Source organism: Pelodiscus sinensis, chromosome 12 (assembly GCF_052426305.1).
Source record: "Pelodiscus sinensis isolate ZL-2025 chromosome 12, ASM5242630v1, whole genome shotgun sequence".
NCBI classification, from domain to species: Eukaryota; Metazoa; Chordata; order Testudines; family Trionychidae; genus Pelodiscus; species Pelodiscus sinensis.
This window is the reverse complement of record NC_143063.1, coordinates 31,920,306-31,942,547: the sequence shown is the minus strand read 5'-3', so window position 1 is coordinate 31,942,547 and position 22,242 is coordinate 31,920,306. Positions and strand designations below refer to the sequence as shown.

The 22,242-nt window shown below is 49.2% G+C and overlaps 1 protein-coding gene across 1 annotated transcript in view; it reads right to left on the bottom strand.

The window, feature by feature from the left end:
- TERB1 (telomere repeat binding bouquet formation protein 1) overlaps positions 1-22,242 on the bottom strand; it is a 74,339-nt gene that overhangs the window by 26,827 nt on the left and 25,270 nt on the right. Inside the window, exons 10-14 of the mRNA XM_075940047.2 lie at positions 13,966-14,097; positions 6,528-6,653; positions 5,070-5,233; positions 1,835-1,975; positions 1,047-1,411 (exon numbers count right to left, since the gene is read on the bottom strand). Coding sequence (XP_075796162.2) covers positions 1,047-1,411; positions 1,835-1,975; positions 5,070-5,233; positions 6,528-6,653; positions 13,966-14,097 — 928 coding nt within the window. The remainder of the gene's footprint in view (positions 1-1,046; positions 1,412-1,834; positions 1,976-5,069; positions 5,234-6,527; positions 6,654-13,965; positions 14,098-22,242) is intronic.

The window sequence follows — 22,242 nt, the reverse complement described above, 5'->3', positions numbered from 1 at the left end:
ACATATTACTAAAGTTACTGGAATTTGGTATTTTATCCTTGCAGTTCACCTTTATTGGACTACTATTTATGGGTGTGAAGGATAACCGTAAAATAGTTAAAGGAAAGGAAGATGAAATAGTAAGCAATGAAAGCGTCTGTAATATAGTACAACAGGTATATGATAGGATAGCATGTTATGACACAGTGAAGGAAATATAATCTGAGACAGAGTAAGAAGAATATTGTGTCAGAATACTGCAATATAAAACAAATGTCAGAGAAAACCTGGGAGGAATATTATGGATTTTATAGTTTTAAGTATTTAATTCTGCATCAGATTTTTAAAATAGTACCTATAAAGGCATTTGAGATAGCTGCCATTTCTTCATCTAAAGTGCAAAGGCATAGGCTGCGTCTAGACTGGCAAGTTTTTCCGCAAAAGCAGCTACTTTTGTGGAAAAACTTGCCAGCTGTCTACACTGGCCGCTTGAATTTCTGCAAGAACACTGACTTCCTACTGTCTGAAATCAGCGCTTCTTGCGGAAATACTATGCTGCTCCCATTTGGGCAAAAGTCCTTTCGTGCAAAGCTTTTGCACAAAAGGGCCAGTGTAGACAGCTCAGATTTGTTTTGCGCAAAAAAGCCCCGATCGCGAAAATGGCAATCAGGGCTTTTTTTGCGGAAAAGCACGTCTAGATTGGCATTGATGCTTTTCCGCAAAAAGTGCTTTTACCGAAAAGCGTCCATGCCAATCTAGATGCTCTTTCCGCAAATGCTTTTATCGGAAAACGTTAAAAGCATTTGCGGAAAACCATGCCAGTCTAGACGTAGCCATAATGTTTTCCTTTTTCTTTATTGCACTGAGATTCTATTTTCTTTGATCTAATAAGTCACACACTATACCCAAGAAAAGTTATAGTGACCAAAAAGATGTCTGATTTTTCTCTAAATAAAGAGCTGGCTAGTAAAAAAAATAAATAACATGACATTTGATTTGGAAATTTTCATTAAGTGAACAGAAACTTAACATTTTTACTTAGCATTGAGACATCTGAAATACAGTACCTTGCTAGAGGAACACACCGTGTTTTCTCACAAGTGGTTTGTTCATGTGTAGTCTGATCTTTTTGAACATCATCTGTTTGTAGATTGTCAGCTGAATGTAGAGCAACATTTTGCTCATTCTCTCTGGCAGAAGCATCTACTGAATTCAAAGTCCTTAATATTCCATTTTCAGATGACTGAGTATTTGCAAATATAGTATCAACCAAATCATCAGACTTACAATTTAGTTGTGAATACTGCATTTTAGTATGTGTTATTTTGGCATTTGTTTTTTGGTCACTGGCATTCATTTTATGGTAATTTGATGTCCTTTGCGTAACTGCTTCCTGAGGTATATCAATAAACATTTGTCTCCTTACTGTTTCCTATATTGCAAAAATACCAATTAATGATTATGTAAAGCATTAATAAATCCTACTGTAGGGTTAGAAGACAGACCAATGCAAATTTGAGGTTAGACGCTGTTAACTATAAAGGTGCAGGGGTGCCTGGCTCTAGTTAGACATTAACATTAACAAGAAAACCAACAAAACTATGAGAATTTAAAGGAACAGTAAACCTAGTGAGAATTTGGATCTAAAGTAATAAATTGGGTCTGATTAGACAGCACTTCTAGAGGCCTGAGACTCATGTAATTAAGTCATTTAGCAGTTGGGTACTAACTACCTAAAACAGGGGTTTTCACTTTTTTCTCTGTCGGGGTCCAGTGACCCACCAAAAATCAGTTGGGGGCCACATACACATGAGAAGCAACCCCCCCCCCCTCAAAAGCAACAACCCTCACAGACCTGGCTCAGTGGGGTGCTGAGGCTCAAAGACTTGCCACGTGACTGGAGAATGAGTGTCGGCTCGCCCTGCTGCATATGGAACCCCCAAGCCTCGCCATGGGTGGGATGCGCCCAATGGGCCGGAGGTTCCTCACCCCTAACCTAAGCAACCAAATAATAATGGCAGACACAGAAAATCATCAAGGAAAGACTAAATTGCATGCTGAACAAGATAGATACAGTACTATATGACAATAAGTTTTCTACATTAATGAGCTCTCTCAGAATATTCAGCATCTTTTCCTGTTGCATTCAGATCAATAACCCTATAGCTTTTCTTGAATGATTCTAGGTCATTTTATAAAACTGTTTTCTAGCTTTGTCACTTGGCATAATTTGGGTTTTTTACCTCTATACCCCTCAAAGGGTTATTTACAGGGTTTATTCTTATCTGATTTGTTCCCTCATGTTGCAGACAGTATATAGCTTTTTTAGCTGGATAATGCTCTTGATGTTATGTACCATTTCCACAGCTTGAAACTTGCTGCATATATCTCTCTATATATACAAAAAAATCTCCTGTCCTGCCTGCCTCCTCCCTCCGTCACCCCTCCCCTTTCTCCAGTGCTTGGCTGCCATGCAGGGCCTACAAAGCATAGGAGCAGCCTCCCCTGGTGGTTAGGTGGAAAGTGCGGGTCCTGTGAGGCCTTGGAGTGCCCTTCCCCCGGTGGCTGGGGGAGAGAGTTGAGCCCACCTCGGTGGAGAGAGGAGGAATTAGGGTCAGGTCACAGCTGGGGTTGGTGTGAGAGAAAAGGCCCAGGTTGATGCAGCCAGGGGAGAAAAAGGGCCTGGGCTGGTGCGGTGGGGGGAGAGAGGGGTGAGGGGAATGGGCCTGAGCTGATGCGGCCGGGAGAGGGAGAAGGAATCTTGGGTGGTGCAGGAGCTCGGCCCTCTCTGGTGGCTGGGGGAAGAAGTGGGGTTGCCTATTCCCCCGCGAGGGAGGGCTAGTGAGTGTAGTGAGCAGGGGACACAGTCCCCTAGATTTTTAATATATAAGAAACATTTTAATTAATTCAACATAGAAGTAGAATATTAATTTTCAAATAAACCATGAAAGTTACCTGGGTCTATTACTTCAAACAAGATATAAACAGAGTCCTAGAGTAAGAAGGCTTAAGAATACAGATTTTAGAGCTAGATATTTGGACAGTTGAGTAAACATTTATGCGCATGAAGTTATGACTGCATGGGCATTTCACAAACAAATATGGAAATAGTAAGTTCAAAATACATGTGGACATTTAAAAAAGGTGGATAATGGTTTTCTCCCTCAACCTGCATTAATTGCATACTAAATTCTACAGAACTAGATTATCTACAATATAATATACTAGAACAGCGGTTCCCAACTGCCAGTCCACAGATGGGTGCCAGTCCACGAACTGCTGGCTGCTGGTCCACTGAGGCTCTGGGGGCTGAGGAACACTGACCAACACCTCCCCTCCCCGCTGTGGCTGTTGGGAGAGGCACATCCTGCCCCATCTTTCAGCCACCCAACACTGGGCAGGGGTGGGGTCTCCTCCTGGAAATGGAGGAGCTGTTTGCTGCAAGGTGATAAGGTCGTGTGGAGCCCACTATGGCAGCCTTAAAGCAGCCAGGACTAGGTAAGAGGGATGGGGCAGGCACTGGGGAGTCTGGGGGAAGGGCTAGTACTAGGGCCTCTGGGAATGGGGGGGCTCTAAGAGGCAGGAGGCTGGCACTGGGGACAAAGCTAATACTGGGGGACACTGAGGGCAGGGCTAGCACTGGGAAGCTCTAAGGGGTGTGGGGGGGGGCTGACATTGGAAGGCACTGGGGTGTCCAGGGTGGGGAGCTGGCACTGGGGGGTTCTGGGCGCAGGGCTAGTAGTGGGGGGCTACGAGAGCAGGGCTGGCACTGGGTGAGCTCGGGGGGGGGGGGGGGATTGGGTGCAAGAGCTACAAGAGCTACACAGCCGCTACGAACAGCTAGCTTCAGCTGCAGCAGCCACCCGCCACATGGTGACTGCCAGAGCTGAAGCCAACTGTTCATAGCGGCTCTGTGGCCTGGGGCTTTTGGAGGACCAGTGACATGTTTTTTGCATATTCACTATTTGCATGAACATGCAATAAAATGTTGCTGGTCAGCCAAGAGTTTGTGAACAAATCTGCCAGTCCGCGGTATAAAATAGGTTGGGAACTACTATACTAGAAGATTTACCTGGCATTGCCAGAGTCCTTAATTGAATTCATTTTTGTTTTTTGGAAAAAAATGAAAATGTACATTCCTCATTTAAATCATTGCTCTGGGGTGGTACTGGAGATGAAGGGTTCAGTATGCAGGCTGCTCTGGGGAGAGAGGACTACCCAAGCCAACTCTCACCATAACAGCTTGGAGCCAGGTGAAAAGCACTTCTTCATCGCTGCTGCAGCTCTAGCAGGTACCTCCAGGGAGGGATGTATATCCACCAGCCAGGGAAGGTCATCTGCTCCCCAACCAAAGTGAGGAATACAGTAAACTGTACAAGTTCCTCATACTCTCTGATGAAGGGGAACAGCTAGCAATGTCCCCATATGAATTGGGGTGGGGGAAGGTTAAACTCACCACCACCCCTAATCCCCCCCGTCCTCCCTAAAGAGAATTTAGGGGGTAGGAGGCTCAGCACTGGCGCAGTCCAGGACTGGGGGGTAAGGGGCACAGCCCCACCCAGTTCTTTTCATCTGCCTGCAGACTGTCTCTCTTTTCTGTATTGTTTTATGAAAAGCAATCCAATTCCAGGAATGTTCTATTTTCCTAGCACAACCAAACCCTTACCTTCTTCAAGTTATGGTAAGAGGAAGCTGTATGCCAGATCTAGTGGTCCTATCTCTTATCCTTTAGGAGGAGTTCTTGAGCAAACAGACAAACATATGGACGGACAGACTCTCTCAAATATATAGTAGATTTTGTACAGATTCTTGAGATACTCTAAAGCAGTTTCTCAAATTTGTATTCAGTCCATTCTCTAAAAGCCTCCCTTCATCTCTATCTTGTTATATTATACAGTAATGCCACGTGAAGAGCTGTAGGGCATAATTTCTCACTATTTCAATTATTTTCCTTTTTATAGTTCACACTGAGATTACCTAATATCTTTCTATCCACTTCTCCCTAAACTCTTGAGCAGAAAGGGGGTTTTTTTTTTTTTGAGAGAGAGAGACTTGCTTAGGTTTACCATAATTTGAATAAATTTCCCAACCTCATCATGCTCTTTTTCAAGAAGTTCTATTCTATGTAAAATTTCTTTTGCTTTCTTCCAATAGTCCTCTAGATTCTTCTCTTTGATCTGTAGATCCATTTTCAACTGTTCTGCATCATTCAGATTTAATGAATATTCATTTGTTTTCAGAGTCAATTTCTCAGCTTTGTAAAGCAAAAAATAAAATAAAAATGTGGTCTTTTTATAATAAATAGTATATTGAAAAATATTTCACATTTATATTTTAATGGCTTAAAAAATTAATAAAAATCCTAAATCCACTATAACCTAAATATTATAACCTGTTTATAGTAAATTTGAATAAAATAAAGTAAAATGAAAGTTCCATATAGCTTCAGTGTATTTCAAAAAATGCAAACGGCAATTACAGCTTTTAGTTCAAATACAGCAAGATACTGAAGCATGTTAATAGTCTGACTGAAGCCACAGGAACTAGGAATGTAAGCAACTAGTTGGCTATCCAGTAAGCAAAAGCTTATTGGATAGTCAGCTAGTCCCTCGAGCTGGACAGGCTCTTCAGGGGGACCCTGCACAAGCTGGTAATCAGCTGTCCTGGCTTGCAGTGGGTCCCCACCACTGCGCTTCTGATTTTTAAATGTATTAAGATCGAATAGGCTATTAATACATTTAAAAAGCAGAGCCATAGCAGGGTTAGCTCCCTGCTGTGGCTCTCCCCGCTTATTGACTAATTGACTAGTCGATAGAAAATCTATTGACTAGTTGATTAAACTAAATTTAACACCCCTAATTGGAACTGCTGGTGTTCTTAAAAGTAGGCATGGGCTTCTGTGCTTTGCTGAAGTGGGTTGCAGCTATAGTAAACCTTTGCTTCTGAAAAATCTCTTCTTTGAAAATAGAGATTTCTAAAAAACCTTTTGCATTCAGGTCAGAGCACTAAAAAAATGCTTCACCACAGCTTGTTTAAAAAACAACAACGAATAAACTTCACTTCAAAGCACACGGAAAAGAACATAGTATCTTGCCATAAATGTCAATATGTCAATTTTACTATTTTTACCTAATATAAGCAGTAGAAAGAATCAGCACCTGAACAGGCGGGGGGGAGGGGAATTATGACTACAAATTAATCCACCCACAGAAGACTCCACTTACTGATAAAAACCAGTGCTATCTCTAAAGACAGTGTGAGTAAGGCCCAGGCTACCCTTGCAGAGATAATTTAAAGGGAAGCAGCCTTTTGTGTGCAGATTATGCCTGTACTTTTCTGCATTCACCTGAACATCTGCAACTTTTATTTCACCTCCTAAATGCTAGACCCATTCTACAGCGGTAAATATAGAACTGTTCCAATGAAAACAATCATTACTAGAGTGCACTGCAACACCAACTTGCTATGATTACAATTATTCTGAAGATTTACAAACCTTAAATACAGAGAACAATGTATTTCATTTTTAAAAATAACAATAAGCTTACTGATTTGCTTGCAATTTTGCAGCACAAAAGTAGCAGCTTTGTTAACTTCTTCATCATGAGACTCTGTTAATAACTGAATCATGAGTGGAAGGCCATTGTTCTTAAGCAGATCATACTGATTTTCTTCTAAAGAACAGAACATTACAGGAAAATAAATCAATTTTTAACTTATACCATGGTTAACAAATTCTGTTATATTACCTTTAGAAGATAATATAAGCAACTTTTTTTAAAAATCAGCAAAATGTCTTTTTTTAATCATGAGCCAAATTAATTAAATTGTATCTGGGTAATTTCCATAAAATGCATGAATTACTTGATATATATTTGTCAGGTTTAGGAAGTAATTAAGGGATGATTCATAACTTTTAACTTGCTGTATGAAATAGTCATTTCTAAAATGTGAATAGAGGTATAAGCAAATCCAATAAGGACTATGTCACCTAAAAAATAAATACTGCTAATTCAAATGAAAAATACATAGCTATCCATAATTAAAACTCTGCATTAAAAATCTAGAGTTTAAGTTAGAAAAAACCCATATGTTTATTAAAAAGGATCCAAGTGAATTTCAGTTGTTGACTACAGTCTTAGTTTTCATTAGAGTTGTGGGGAGGTATTTTTATTTTGGGGAATTTTTTGCACTAAGATAGCTGTACTAGTGCAAATCTCACATGTGTATAGTGTATACAGGCAGTCCCTGGGTTACGTACAAGATAGGGACTGTAGGTTTGTTCTTAAGTTGAATCTGTATGTAAGTCGGAACTGACCACCAGTTCTGACTTACATACAGATTCAACTTAAGAACCCCAAGCGTCCCCAAGTCAGCTGCTGCTGAAACTGATCAGCGGCTGATTCCAGGAAGCCTGGGGCAGAGCAACTCTGCCTCGGGCTTCCTGTAGTCAGCGCTGGTCAGTTTCAGCAGCGGCTGACTTGGGGACGCCTGGGACAGAGCAGCTGGGGTGCTGCTGGGTTGCTGCAGTAGCACCGCTCCTCGCTCCTTGGCGCTACTGGACCAACCCAGCAGCACCCCAGCTGCTCTGCCCCAGGCGTCCTGATTCAGCCACTGCTGAAACTGATCAGCAGAGGCTGAATCAGGACTCCTGGGGCAGAGCAGCTGGGGTGCTGCCGGGTTGGTCCAGTAGTGCCCAGAGCGGCGCTGCAGGACCAATCGGCAGCGCCCCAGCTGCTCTGCCCCAGGGTCCACAACAAAAGCCTGGTCTGCTGGGGGGGGGCACACTAGCTGCGCCCCCCCCCAGCAGACCAGGGACACGGGGAGCAGAGCCGCAGCGGGGTGCCGCGCCTCTGAGGCTTCGCTCTGGCAAAGTCTCAGAGGCGAGGGACTTCGCCGCGGCTGCGGCTTCAGTCCCGGTGCCCCTGGTCTGCTGGAGACGGTCTCCAGCAGACCAGGGGCACCGGGAGCAGCTTACGAACGGGGCTTTCTCGCCCCGGAGCTCGCAGGCAGCAATCCACCCCTCGACCTCCGGGGCGAGAAAGCTCCGTTCGTAAGTGCGGATCCGACATAAGTCGGATCCGTGTAAGTTGGGGACTGCCTGTACTATGATTTACAATTGTCTGGCTTACTCCAGTTCAAAATTTAGTTACACTAGTACAAAAAATGGCATCGTAGACAGAGCATATTTGATCAGTTCAATATTTTCCAAAACCATGCTAACATTTGCATATATCCTTGTAAAAATGGTAACTTTCCAAAAACATTTTTATAGTGCAGACAGGATTTTAATAAAAGATACAATATACAGCTTTTCTTTCAAAAAATCCTTAACACTGCAAACAACAACAAATTAAAATAAAAATTCTCTTATATTCTACAGAATCAAATGAATATTTACAATATATTTCCTATGGAATAAAGCCATCATTTGATTAATTTAGTTCTTTTACAGCCCAATCCAGCTCCTGTTGAAATGATCAAACTTCCACTGGCTTCAAATGAAGCAGGTTTAGGGCCTTAGAAGATATTCTCTGTTTGACAGATTCCAAAGCGCTCGAGAGAATAGTGAACAATATTAACAATGATTAGAATCTTGCAACTATTCAATGCAGTCTGCTTTCATTGCCAGAGGGTGCCAACTGACAGTCCGAGTTAGGCAAATTTACTTTGGACAAACAATAAGATGTCAGGCAAAATCATTTCAGACTACATCCTTTTCTCGCTTCCAAGAGTAAAGAACGGTTACTTACCTCGTAACTGATTCTTCGAGATGTGTTGCTCATGTCCATACCAATATAGGGTGTGTGCACTGTCAGGTGCAGCGATTGCAGGTCCAGGTGGCAGAGTCCTGGGATATCAGGTCCGCGACCAGTGGGAGGGATACGGGCCTCTCACAGGAGAGGCTGAGGAGGGTCAAGAACCAATGTTGCCTTGGCCATACTGGGGCGATTAGCAGGGCTCGACAAATCACTGAATCTACTCGCCCATGGCGAGTATATTTCAGCCGGTTGCCCCATTCACTGGCGGCGCGCGCATGTGCAATGCGGGTTTGGCACATGCGCAGTGCGGGGCTGGCGAGTAGATTTCGCCGCGGTTTGTCAAGCCCTGGCAATTAGAATCAGGGACGCCCTGAATTCCCGCACTTTCAGGAGGACCTTGTGAACTAGCGGAAAAGGCAGGAAGGCATACAACAGGCCGCATGGCCAGGGGAGGAGGAGAGCATCCCCTAAGGAACCCTGCCCCAGATCCATGAGGGAGCAGAAACGCAGGCACTTCTTGTTCTGCCCCGTGGCGAGCAGATCCAGATGGGGAGACCCCCCACGTGCGAAACATGGAATGGGCTACATCCCAGCACAGGGACCACTCGTGACCCACAAATGATCTGCTCAGCCTGTCCACCAGGACGTTCTGGCAGCCTGGGAGATAGGAGGCCATCGAGGTGGATGTCCGCCCTGAGGCAGAGGTCCCACAGGTGGATCGCCTCCAAGCACAGGCGAGGGGAACGGGCCCTGCACTGCTTGTTTATGTACACCACCGCTGTCGTGTTGTCCAACAGAACGAGGATGTACTTAGCCCTCAGGTGGGGAAGGAAAACCGCACAAGCCAATCGGACTGCCCGGAGCTCCCTGACATTGATATTCAGGGAGGTTTCGTCCGCAGACCACATACCTTGCATGTGGAGGTCTCCTAGGTGAGCTCCCCAGCCTGTGTCCGATGCGTCCGTGACCAGTCAAATGGACAGCACTGGTCTGGAGAATGAAACCCCTGCACAAACCTCCACCTAGTGGGTCCACCATTCCAATGCAAGGAGGACGGGGGCGGGGACTGTCAGCACCCTGTCCCAAGAGTGGACGATCAGGTTGTGGACTCACAATAGCCACATCTGTAGCAGGTGCATGCGCAGTCTGGCGTGTTGCACTACATAAGTGCAGGCGGCCATGAGGCCCAGTAGACGCATGCAAGTCTGGGCAGTGGTCACCGGAAAGTTCTGGAGTGCCCTGACTGCCGTCTGTATTGTGAGAAACCAGGAGCTGGGCAGAGAGGCTCTCTGTGCCAGGGAATCTAGGGTGGTGCCCACAAACTCTATTATCTGGGTAGGAGTCAGGGTCGATTTGTCCAGATTCAACAGAAGACCTAAGTCTTCGAAGAGTTTGCGGGCTGTGATGATGTGGGCTGTCACCTGAGTCTCTGACTCCCACCTCAGGAGCCAATCGTCTAGGTAGGGGAACACCTGGACACCCCTTTTCCTGAGCTCAGCTGCCACCACTGCCAGGCATTTGGTGAAGACCCAAGGGGCCGTAGAAATACCAAAGGGGAGGGCCATAAATTGGTAACGGTCCGGGCCCACGGTAAACCGTAGGAACCTTCGATAGAGGGAGGTAATTGAAATGTGAAAGTAAGCGTCTTTTAAGTCGAGGGCAGCGTACCAGTCTCTGGGGACTAAGGAAGGAATAATGGATGCCAGAGTCACTATTTTGAATTTTGTCTTGACAATGAAGGAATTTAGAGCTCTGAGGTCCAGAATGGGACAAAGGCCCCCTTTTGCCTTTGGAACCATAAAGTAATGGGAATAGAATCCCCTGTTCTGAAACTTGGGGGGAAAGCGTTCCACCGCCCCTAGCGTGAGGAGATGATTTACTTCCTCCTGTAGCAGAGGCACGTGAGAGGGGTCCCTGAAAAGGGACAGAGTAGGGAGTTGGGAAGGAGGGGGCGCATGGAAAGAGATTACATAACCCCTTTCCACTATCTCCAGCACCCATCAGTCAGACATAACAGACCGCCAGGCCTGAAGGAAATGGGATAAACAGTCCCAGAAAAGCAGAGGGGAGTAAGATGCCCTCGAGGGTCCCGTCAAAACCACTAACGGGGTCCCGGGGGCTTGTTAGGGGGCCCCTAGTTATTGTTGGGGGCTGGGCGCAGCCAGTGCCTGTTGTTCCTGCCGTTGCCACTCCTGCTCCTACGGTGGGCGAAGGAGGGGTGTGGGCCCTAGGGAGGCACTCTAGGAACATTCCAATTTGAGTAGATATGCCTCTGAGTAGCAGGAGTGTGCAGGCCCAAGGACTTTAACGTAGCCCTGGTATCCTTGAGATCATGAAGCCTCTGTTCAAGTCTGCTCCGAAAAGAGTGAGGGGCCCTTGAACAGAAGGTCCTGAATGGTGTTTTGGAGCTCTAGTGGCACCCCAAAACCCATGAACTACGGTGCAGAACCACCCGGTGGCCATCATTCGGTGTCTGCCATGTCGAGAGCCTGTTGGAGAGCCACTCTGGAGACTGCTCTCCCCTTTTTGTGAAGAGCCTTGTACTCCGAGCAGGAGTCCCTAGGGAGCAAGTCTGTAAACTTGTCCATGGATGCCCAAGTGTTATATGTGTAATGGGACAAGAGGACTTGCTGGTTGGCAATGCACTATTGGATGCCCCCAGATGCGTAGACTTTCCGTCCCAAGACTTTTTGGCCTCCCTGTTCTTATGGGTGGCAGCAGGCTGCCCTTGTTTCTCCCTTGATTAACGGCTTGCACCACTAATGAGCCTGGGGGAGGGTGAGAGAAGAGGTGTTTGTTACCCTCTTGGGGGACAAAGTACATCCTTTCTGCCCACTTATCTGTTGGAGGAATGGAGGCGGGGGTTGCCACAAGGCTTTGGAGATTTTGGCCACTGTTTTGTTGACCGGTAGAGCCACTCTAGTGGGGGTGTCGGCATGCAGAATGACAACAGTAGGATCCGAGTCACTGAAAACCTTCTCCACTTGAACCCCCAAACTTTGGGCCAGGCGGAGGAGAAGGTCCTGATGGGCTCTAGCATCCATGGAGGGCATGGACGGGGTGAAGTCGGCTAACACCTCTTCCGGGGAGGAGGACGATGACCCCTTTAGGACCTCACCCACAGGGCATCCTCGCGACCTGCATCATCCAAGGTGTCCATGGACGAAGAGGGGGGAGGTTGGCTCACAGGAGCTGTACTCCTCCCTGACCCTGGGGACGACTGGCCCAGAGGTAGAGAACATCCCGAGGTGGGGGACCTGACCAGAGGTGTCGCCGACGGAGGAACTCGTGGCCTCGAAGAGACAGAAGCCAGTCTGGGAGGGTCCACGCCCTGGCTCCGGTGATAAGCCCAGGGAGTCCAGAAGGGCCATTGCCCCGGAGGCTGAGGGGGCCACATTTTCACCATGGGTGCTGAGCCCACTGTTGCTGGTACGGGAGCAGAGGACTATGGTGCTGAAAGCGGGAGCAGCACTGTGAGCGAGACCTGGAGGCCCTCAAGGACTGGACGGATTCCGCCTCGGAGTCGGACGAATACTCCTAGGAGGACCAGGGCAGTGCTGATGCAGATGCTGAAGGAGTTGCGGTGTGCCAAGACATGGACTCCAGCTTGCTACAGTGTCAAGGTGGTGGAGGAGGCATGACCGCATGGGGTCCCGCACGGAGGTAGGCCGATGGATCCCGGGGAGGTGACAGAGCTGGGCGATGTTGCCGCACTAAGTCCAGTGCCGTGTCTTTGGACGGTACCAGGGGTGTCAGTGCCTCGACGGCCGGTGCCGCATGTGGTGCCATCGGGGCCGGGCGATGTCTGCCCTCATGCACCATGTCTTCGGTCGCCCCAGAAGGCAATCAGTGCTGAGCATCCCCGTGACACTTAGAGGGTGCCGGAGTCGGAGGAGGAGGGAAAAGGGAGGACTCAATTAGAACCCTCGCTACCTCCAAGACCTCCGGTGCGGATGGCTCTGGGAAGTCCTCCAGAGAGCTGATGTCCTCTCACTGGGAGGCAGGCCTGCCCGACCTACAAGGCCCGGGCTCATCAATGCCGCGTGCCCCACTGGAAGGCGCATGGAGGGTACATGCTTAGGTGGGGATCAACCCGTTAGGCCGCCTCTTCTTCTGAGGATTGAGAGCGGTGCTGGAGAGGCATGGTGCGTGGAACCATCACGCACCGAGGCCGGTGCGCTCCGGGAGGCCAGTGCCGAATCCGGTGCCAGTACCAGTCGGAGAGTCGCTTCCATGAGGAGGATCTTAAGGCACGACTCCCTCTCACGTTTCGTCCTGGGCTTGAAGGCCTTACAGATTTTACAGGCTTCTGTAAGGTGTGCTTCTCCCAGATACTGTAAGCACAATGAGTGTGGGTCACTGCGCGGCGTAGGCCTATTGCACTTTTTGCAGGGCTTAAAGCCTTGCAGGCTGGGCATGCCCTGCCGTGGGCACACGGTGCACTGCAGTGGGGAGCAATCAACAGAAACAACAAAAAAGTCTTTAACTTAAATTGCAGACACTTAGCAGAAGATTAACTAAAGATTGAAGAAGAACAATGAAGACAACGATCACACTGAAGAGCTGAGGGATGTTCCAACGATGGTCACCGTGGTAAGAAAGAGCTGAGTGTGTGAGGGGGCCAGCAGAGGTATATATGGACGGGTATACTGGCATTACACCAAGGGGCTCCCTGCTGGCCTTAAGGGTACTGCCGAGGGAAAAACTTCTGATGGCATGTGCATGCTACGCACACACACCCTATACTGGAATACACATGAGCAATCACTCGAAGAAGAATATTAAATTCTGTTAAGATTATATGTATGTGAAAATAATCTCTGTGCAAAGGGTCAACACAACATCCATACACCAAGCACTACTGAAGCAGTTATAATAGAACTTACATAGAACTTAAGTGATGCACAGATCTTGTTCTGGCACTCTGAACAGGGTGAATTTCACCGTATGTAAATAAGGTGAACTGGATTTGGTACTCTGTACTCATGAGACTCTACTTTTTTTTTTAACTTTTGAAGATACTATGTGTTGTATTTACAGCTCTTCAAAACCAAAAAGATAAAACACTGCAGAAAACTAAACATTTTCTTTGCATTTTAATACCAAATTACTTTATTTGGTAGAACTTTAAAGCATCAATATTTTAATGAAAACTGCTGAGGAGTGTGACATTGAAGTAGTTTATGCTACAAACCAAAACTCATAAAAGAAATCAGACTCTTACCACAGCTTTCTGTGCAATGCCCAATTGTAAGAATAATACTAATTTTTTCTCCTAAATCCAGAGTGTTGTAAGTCAGCAACTTCAGTAGGTTAGATACAATGTGATACTTTCCCAAGACATCACCAACAGTAACTATTAGTAGAAAATAGATTAAAAAGACAAAAATTAAATTATCAACAATAAGTACAAAACACATTGCATGGGTGTCCTCCATATAGCTGAAAAAGCCTTGAGATTGCACCCACTTTCTCCTGCTTTCACTCCCTCACCCCAACATCTGAAATCAGTATCCTCTCCTTACAGTGGATCAGTCCCACACATGCTCTTTCCCAGCCCCAATATTGTTCCATTTTCCAAATCTTGCTGCAGAGAAGCCCTGCTCTCCAGCACACTAGGCGTTTCCCAAATCTTTTACCAGATTCAGCACATGGAGAACTCATTTCAATTGGAGAGAACATGAAAGGATATAGCTCTTAGGTTTATCAGCTGTAAGATCCTCCCTCTTATAAAGAGGTCAAACTTCTCCCAAGACTTAGAGACATCTAAAATTGTTTGTATCCGTTTGATAATCAAGCTGTTTGTCACACCCCACAAATCTCTGCAAACCCCAATATGTGCAAGTGCATTTTCTTCACTCTTTCTCATCAGCTAGTGATTGTTTAGGGGATTCTGACATATAAAACTGTATTTTGCATATGTGCAATAGATATACACTTACTTGCCATTTCATGTTTACCTACATATATTTTTTCTAAAACTTAGCAATAATAATTTATTTCTAAAAACAACTTTTAAAAAAAATGAGTAGTCCTGTGGCACCTTAGAGACTAACAAAATTATATCTATAGAATCGTAAGCAAAACCCACTTTTCAGACACGCAGTAGGTTTTGTCCACAAAAACTCATGATTCTATACATATATTTTTGTTAATCTCTAAGAATACATCTATACAGCAGCATAACTTTGGAATAAAGCAAAGTTACTCACCTCGGTGCAGCAACTGTCGTTCTTTGAGATGTGTCCCCCCGTGGGTGCTTCATACTAGGTGCTGGGCTTGCCCCAGTGCCGCAGGAGGGAGATGTTCAAAGCCGTAGTCAGTTAGACCGTGCATGCGTGGGGGGCGGGGCCTTGCGGCGTTTTTGCTCTCCCGTGCTGCACAATCCGGTCTAATCCAGTCCCTCGAACCCGCTTCAGGATCTGTAAAAAAATGAAACAGACTCCGAAGTGGGGAGGTGGGTGGGTAGTGGAGCACTCATGGGGACACACATCTCGAAGAACGACAGTTACTGCACCAAGGTGAGTAACTTCGCCTTCTTCTTTGAGTGATGTCCCCGTGGGTGCTCCACACTAGGGGACTGTATAGCAGTACCCACCCAAATGAAGGAGGTGGGATTCGGACTTCACTATGCATGTAAGGAAGAAAGCACTGCAGATGCTACGGAAGTATCCGAAAGCCATCTTGATTGGATAATGTAGTGCTTGGTGAATGTTTCATAAGACCACCAGGTGGCAGCCCTACATATGTCAGAAAGAGAAACCCCTTTCAGGAAAGCAGTAGAGGTAGCTACTGCTCTAGTAGAATGGGCCCTAGAGCACTGTGGGAGGGGCACATTTCGTATTGCATAACAATGGGTTATACAGGACACAATCAAGTTGGAGATTCTCTGTGAAGATAAGGGTTGTCCCTTGGAGCGTTCAGCGAGAGAAACTAATAACGTATCAGTTTTCCTAAATGGTTTAGGATGCTCCAAGTAAAAGGCTATGGCTCTACATATATCTAGTGAATGAAGTGTTGCCTCACGAGGTGAAGTATGAGCCTTTGGTAAAAGGCTGGTAATACTATTGGCTTGTTAAGGTGAAATTCCGAGCAAACCTTAGGAGTAAAGGCTGGATGGTGCCTTAAAACAACACTACCCTTATTAAAGACAGTGTAGGGAGGCGATGCCATTAACGCCGCGATCTCACTCGCTCTGCGCGCTGATGTGATGGCGATAAGGAAGACCAGCTTCATGGTAAGGGTCTGAAGAGATATGGTGCCCAGAGGCTCGAAAGGTGAGTTGTTATAGTTGAAAGCACCAAGTCCAGATTCCAGAAGGGGGTAGGAGCGTGCAAGGGAGAATTAAGGTTCAACAGGCCCTTGAGAAATCTCTTGGTGAGAGGGTGGGCGAATAGCGAAAACCCTTCTATTGGCTGCCAAAACACAGTCAGTGCAGCGATATGGACTCTTAGGGTATGTCTACACTACAGCGCTAATTCGAACTAACTTAGTTCGAATTAGTTAATTAGTTAATTAGTTCGAATTAGTTAATTAACAAATTCGAACTAACGCGTCTAGAACTAAAAACTAGTTCGAATTAGCGTTTTGCTAATTCGAACTAGCGCGTCCACACTGATTGGACGCAGGGGGGCATTTAAGGGCGGCTGAAACCGGTTCTGGCAGGGCATCAGGTCAGTAGTTGCTTTGTGTGGCTGCTGTCTGAGGCTATCTGAGGCTCGTGCTTAAAGGGACCCCCCCGGAAAGCCGGTTCTCAGCTTTTCCTGCTTCCTTGCCAACCTTGCCGAGGGACAGCAAAGCGTTGGTCTCTGTGCCCGTCTGTGTCGGTGCTTCCCTTTGGGGGGGCCGCCGCAGGTGGCAACATGGAGCCAGAGCTCGCCCTACACCTTCTGGTGCACTTTCTGGACTCGCTGCTGCAAGCCTGCCACCAATGGCTCGAGGCTGCCTGGCATCTCCTGGTGCACGTCAGCCCCCTGCCTCTCCACCTGGCCGCCCTGGGGGCCATGAAGGAGCCGCGGCAGCGCCCCGGCACCGGCGTGCCCCGCCGCATCTGGCGTCTGGACACCAGCACCGACTGGTGGGACCGCATCGTCCTGGAGCGCTGGGAGGACCGACAGTGGACTCAGAACTTCAGGATGAGGAGGGACATCTTCCTGGAGCTCTGCGAGTGGCTCGCCCCTGCCCTGCGCAGAAGGGACACTCGCATGAGGCCCGCCATCCCCCTCCAGAAGCGGGTGGCCATCGCCCTCTGGAAGCTCTCCACGCCGGACAGCTACCGATCCGTCGGGAACCAGTTCGGCGTGGGGAGATCCACCGTCGAAGCGGTGCTCATGCAGGTATGGCACTCGTCGGCCACTGCGCCGGGGGGGAGGGGGGCTGCGAGGAGGGAATGGGCCGCCCCAGGGACAAAGGGGGGGCGGGAAGAGGCGAACGCGCCCCGCACCGGAGGGGTCGGTCTGTCCCGGCCGTACTACACGTCGCCGGGGGGTTGCTTCCGGGAGTGGGGTGCGGGGCACTGCCAGGGCACGAACACTCCCAGCCACCCGGGTGCCCCACTGATTGGCGCTTTGCTGTGTCTCTCTCCGCAGGTGGTCAAGGCCATCAACTGGGTGCTGCTCCGCAGGGTGGTCCGCCTCGCTGACCCGGACGCCGTCATCCGGGGATTCGGCGCCCTCGGCTTCCCCAACTGCGGGGGTGCCATCGATGGGACGCACATCCCCATCCGTGCCCCGGAACACCAGGCGTCCCGTTACGTGAACCGCAAGGGGTACTTCTCCATCCTCCTCCAGGCCGTGTGTGACCACCGGGGACAGTTCACGGACATTAATGTGGGCTGGTCCGACAAAGCACACGACGCCTGGGTGTACCGCAACTCCTCTGTGTGCCAGCGCTGCAGGATGGGACCTTCTTCCCCGACCGCTACATCAGGGTCGGTGACGTGGACATGCCCGTGTGCCTGGTGGGGGATGCCGCCTACCCACTGCAGCCGTGGCTGATGAAGCCCTACACGGGGCACCTCAATCCCTCCCGCCAGGCCTTCAATGCCAGCCTGACCAGGGCCCGCATCGTGGTGGAGGGAGCCTTCAGGCGACTGAAAGCCCGCTTTCGATGCCTCCTCACCCGTCTGGACCTGGCCGAGCACAACATCCCTCCCATGGTGGCAGCATGTTGTGTGCTCCACAATTTGTGTGAGCGAAAGGGGGAGGCTTTCCTGCCAGCCTGGATGGCTGAGGCTGACCGCATGGCTGGACACTATGGTCAGCCCCGCACCGCCGCCATCCGGGAAGCCCAGCAGGGGGCCGTCCGGATCTGGGAAGCCCTGCGGGAGAGCTTCCAGGTGGAGGAGGAGGACTGACCTCTCCCTTGCATGCCCCACTGGGGCCTTCTTCCACCCCAACCCCCTTCCCCTTTCCCCTCCCTACCTACTGTAAAATAAAGACACCTGTTTTTTAAACAAAAACGTCTGTTTATTTCACATAACTGGGGTGGGGGGAGGGAGGAATGAGGGTGGGAGAGGGGAGGGGGAAACCTGGGACGAGGGAGCAGGAAGGGGAGGGAAGGGAGGAAGGGAAAGGAAAGCTCAGGGGTGGGAGTCCAGCTGCCTCTCCTGTCTCGCCACACTGCGGGTCCGGGGGTGTCGGTGGGGAATGGTTGTGGAGGGTGGGGCAGGAGGGACGGGGGGTGTGGAGGAAGCGGGAGCAGGAGGGGGAGCTAGGGGAGCAGCAGGGGGAGCAGGAGGAATTGGGAAGCGGTCGAGCAGGCTCTGGAGGTGGCCTCGCAGGGCACAGCCCTGCTCCTCCAGGGCCTCCAAACTCCTCCGGCGCAGCCTCAGGTCCTCCTGGACCCAGTGGTCCTGGAGACGGAGCTGTTGCTCCAGGAACTGGAGGTGCCGCCTCTGGTCTGGCTCTCCTGCTGGCCCAGGCGCGGGCGGCTGCTGCAGGCGGGGTGGTGCGCCCTGCAGGCCCAGGTGCTGCGGCTGTGGTGCAACAAGAACAGCGGTCAATTACCCCAGGAGCCCAGGTGTGTGAAACCCAGCTCCCCTCTGCAAGGCCAGGGCCCCTGCAGGATCCCCAGCTGCTGCTCCGTGGTGGGCAAGGCCCAGGCGCACGGTCCCGGGGCTTCCTCTCGCCCCAGCCCCCCGTACACATAAGGGGAGCACGATGGTACTCACAGGTGGACGCCTCCCCGGCCTCGGATGACACAGGCGAGCGGCTCTATGGGGTGCCTCAGGGGTCCCAGGTCCTGGGCAGGCTGCCGGCAGGCTCCTGGCTCTCGGAGCCCTCCTCCTCCTCCGTCTCTTGGAGCGGTCCCTCTGCCCCGGGGTCTATCACGTCCCGGGGGGCAGGGACGGCATGAGCCCCCAGGAGGCGGTCCAGGAGGTGAAAGTAGGGGCAGGCCTCCGGGTCGGCCTTTGGCAGGCAGGCCCGGGAGTAGGACTGCCACAGGTCCTTGATCTTGCAGCGCACCTGCTCCCGGCTGCGCTGGTGGCCCCTGGCGGCCAGGCTGGCAGCTATGCGGCCGTAGACAGCCGCGTTCCTGTGGCTAGTGCGGAGATCGTGGACACTGGAGGCTTCCCCCCAAACCTCGATGAGGTCCACGATCTCTGCACTTGACCAAGCGGGTGCCCGCCTCTTGCGTCCCTGGGCAGGCTCCTGGGAGCCGCCAGGCTGGTCCTGGGGAGCAGTGGAGGGCTGGGTGTCATCGGGTGGCTGGCTAATTTTGTGGCAGGTGCAGGGTCTGCTGGCTGGGTGCTGGCAGGCTTGCAACTGGCACAAATGGGGTAGCCAGCCCGTGGCCCTTTAAGGGCTCCGAGGCCGGGAGGGGGGCAATAGAGTTTGCTTGGTGTTGGCCAGAGTGGCCACCAGGGCAAACTGGGAAGGACTAGCCTCCCACTAGTTCGAATTAAGGGTCTACACAGCCCTTAATTCAAACTAGCTAGTTCGAACTAGGCTTAATCCTCGTAAAATGAGGTTTACCTAGTTCGAACTAAGCGTTCCGTTAGTTCGAATTAAGTTCGAACTAACGGAGCGCTAGTGTAGCGCCTATGAAAGTTAGTTCGAACTAACGTCTGTTAGTTTGAACTAACTTTGTAGTGTAGACATACCCTTAGAGAGGATAAGGCTAGTCCGCTCTGTTGTAGGTGCATTATGTAGTCAAGAATCGTGGAGATTGGAACCAATTGAGGGTCCTTATGACGTTCGGAGCACCAGGAAGTAAAGCGTCGCCATTTGGAAAGGTAAGTAACGCGTGTATTCTGTTTCCTACTATATATGAGAACGTCTTTGACATAGGGCTTCGGAGGCGTTCAGCCAACTAGGTACCAGGATGAAAGATGAAGAGTGCGCAATTGCGAGTGAAGGAGAGAGCCTCACTTTTGAGTTAGAAGATTCTGGATTAACAGAAGATGATATGGTTGAAGTTGTGTGAGTCGCAAGAGGAGTGGATACCAGTGCTGGCGAGGCTGTTCTGGTGCTATCAGAATTACCGCGGCTCTGTCGAGCTTGATCTTCTGTAGGACTCTGAAGATAAGAGGGATAGGCGGAAAAGCGTACATGAGGGGACCTTTCCAATTGAGGAGGAAGGCATCTACCAAGGAGTGGCGACCTAGGCCCATTCTGAAACAGAAACGGTGACATTTCCTGTTGCTGGCAGTAGCGAATAGGTCTATTCGTGGTTTGACCCAATGATGGAAGATCAAATGGAGGACATCCCATTCAATTTCCTATTCATGGTCTACTGGGAAATTCCTGCTGAGGGAATCCGCCATCGTATTGCTGATGCCAGGTAAGTAGGATGCCTCAAGAGTAGTGCCGTTGGCAATGCACCAATTCCATAGTCGGGTTGCGTCTGTACGTAGCGATCGGGATCGTGCACCGCCTTGGTGATTTATATAATACATTGTCACTATATTGTCCGTAAAGACGTTGACTGTAGAGTTGCGGAGGTGTGCACAAATGTTTGCAAGCGTTGGCAACAGCCCTCAATTCCAGGAGATTTATGTGCAGCAGAGACTCCTGTGAAGACCAACGGCCTTGGACGGATAGGTTCCCCATGTAGGCACCTCAGCCAATGAGGGAGGCATCCGTGGTCATGTGACAACGAGGGAGCGGGTGATGAAACTGAGTGCCTGAAAGTAAATTGTCGTCTACCATCCACCAGTGGAGGGAGGACCTGACGTTGAATGGAACCGTTACCCACTTGTATGCATTGTGCTTGATGGGATCGTATATTGAGATCAACCAGTGCTGCAGTGGCCGGAAGTGTAATCTGGTGTGGGGAACGACATTTGTCGGGGAGGCCATATGACACATTAGCTTGAGTACTGTAATAACCTGTACTGCTCGTTTGTACAGGAGTTCTTCCAACAGGTTTTGGATTGCTTGAAATCTGGTCATGGAAAGATATGCCCTTGCTGTAACTGAATTGAGGTGCATGCCTATAAATTCTAGATTCCGAGTAGGGGTCAAGGTGGATTTCTCCTCGTTGAGGAGTCATCCTAGGACACGGAAAGTTTTGATCGTACTCAGCACCATGTCTGCAGTTTCTATCGACGAACACTCTTTTATTAGACAATCGTCCAAGTAGGGATATATGACAATGCTATTGTGTCGAAGGTAAGCAGCTATGACCGTGAATGTCTTTGTAAAGATTCTCAGTGCTGTTGCGAGGCTGAATGGCAGCACTCGATACTGAAAATGGTCTGTGCCAATTATGAAGCATAGAAATTTTCTGTGAGCGGGATGAAATGTCTGGTGGAAATAGGCATCTTTTCGGTCAAGAGCAGCAAACCAGTCGCCCTGCTCCAGAGCTGGTAGAATGGAGGTGAATGTCACCATCTTGAAGCGTTGTTTTTGAATATACTTGTTTAAATGTCAAAGATCCAATATGGATCTCCATCCGCCTTTTTTTTCTGCACCAGGAAATAGCGGGAGTAAAATCCTTTCCCCTGAAATTGAGGTGGTACATTTTCTATTACTCTTATGTGGAGGAGATGGGAAATCTCGATTCGCAATAGGTCTTCGTGCGAGGGGTCCCTGAAAAGGGACGGGAATTGTGGGGTTGTGGGTGGGCGGGAATGGAATGGAATGACATAACCCGAACGGATTATTTCTAGAATCCATTTGTCGGAAGTGACGTCTGCCCATTGGTTGTAGAAGGGCCTCAAGCGATAGTGAAAGATGTGAAGGGGGCTTGGAGAGGCTGCTCGCTCTCGACCAATACATCAAACATGCTGCTTGCTGCCGGGTTGCGTTTGGGTGAGGTTATTTTGATTTCGACGTCGCATTGGTCTCTGGCATTGATTCTGACATGGCTGGTCGAGCTGTCGATGTTGTGGTTGCCAGTGTTGTCTGGGGTGGAAATAATCGTAACGTCTTTGGAATGGCATATAACGTTTCCTCCTATATGGTGGAATGTACATCCCAAGTAACCTCAATGTTGTCCTAGTACAGTGGTGGGCAACCTTTTTTTTCAACTGAGCCAAATCTCGCCAAAACCACGA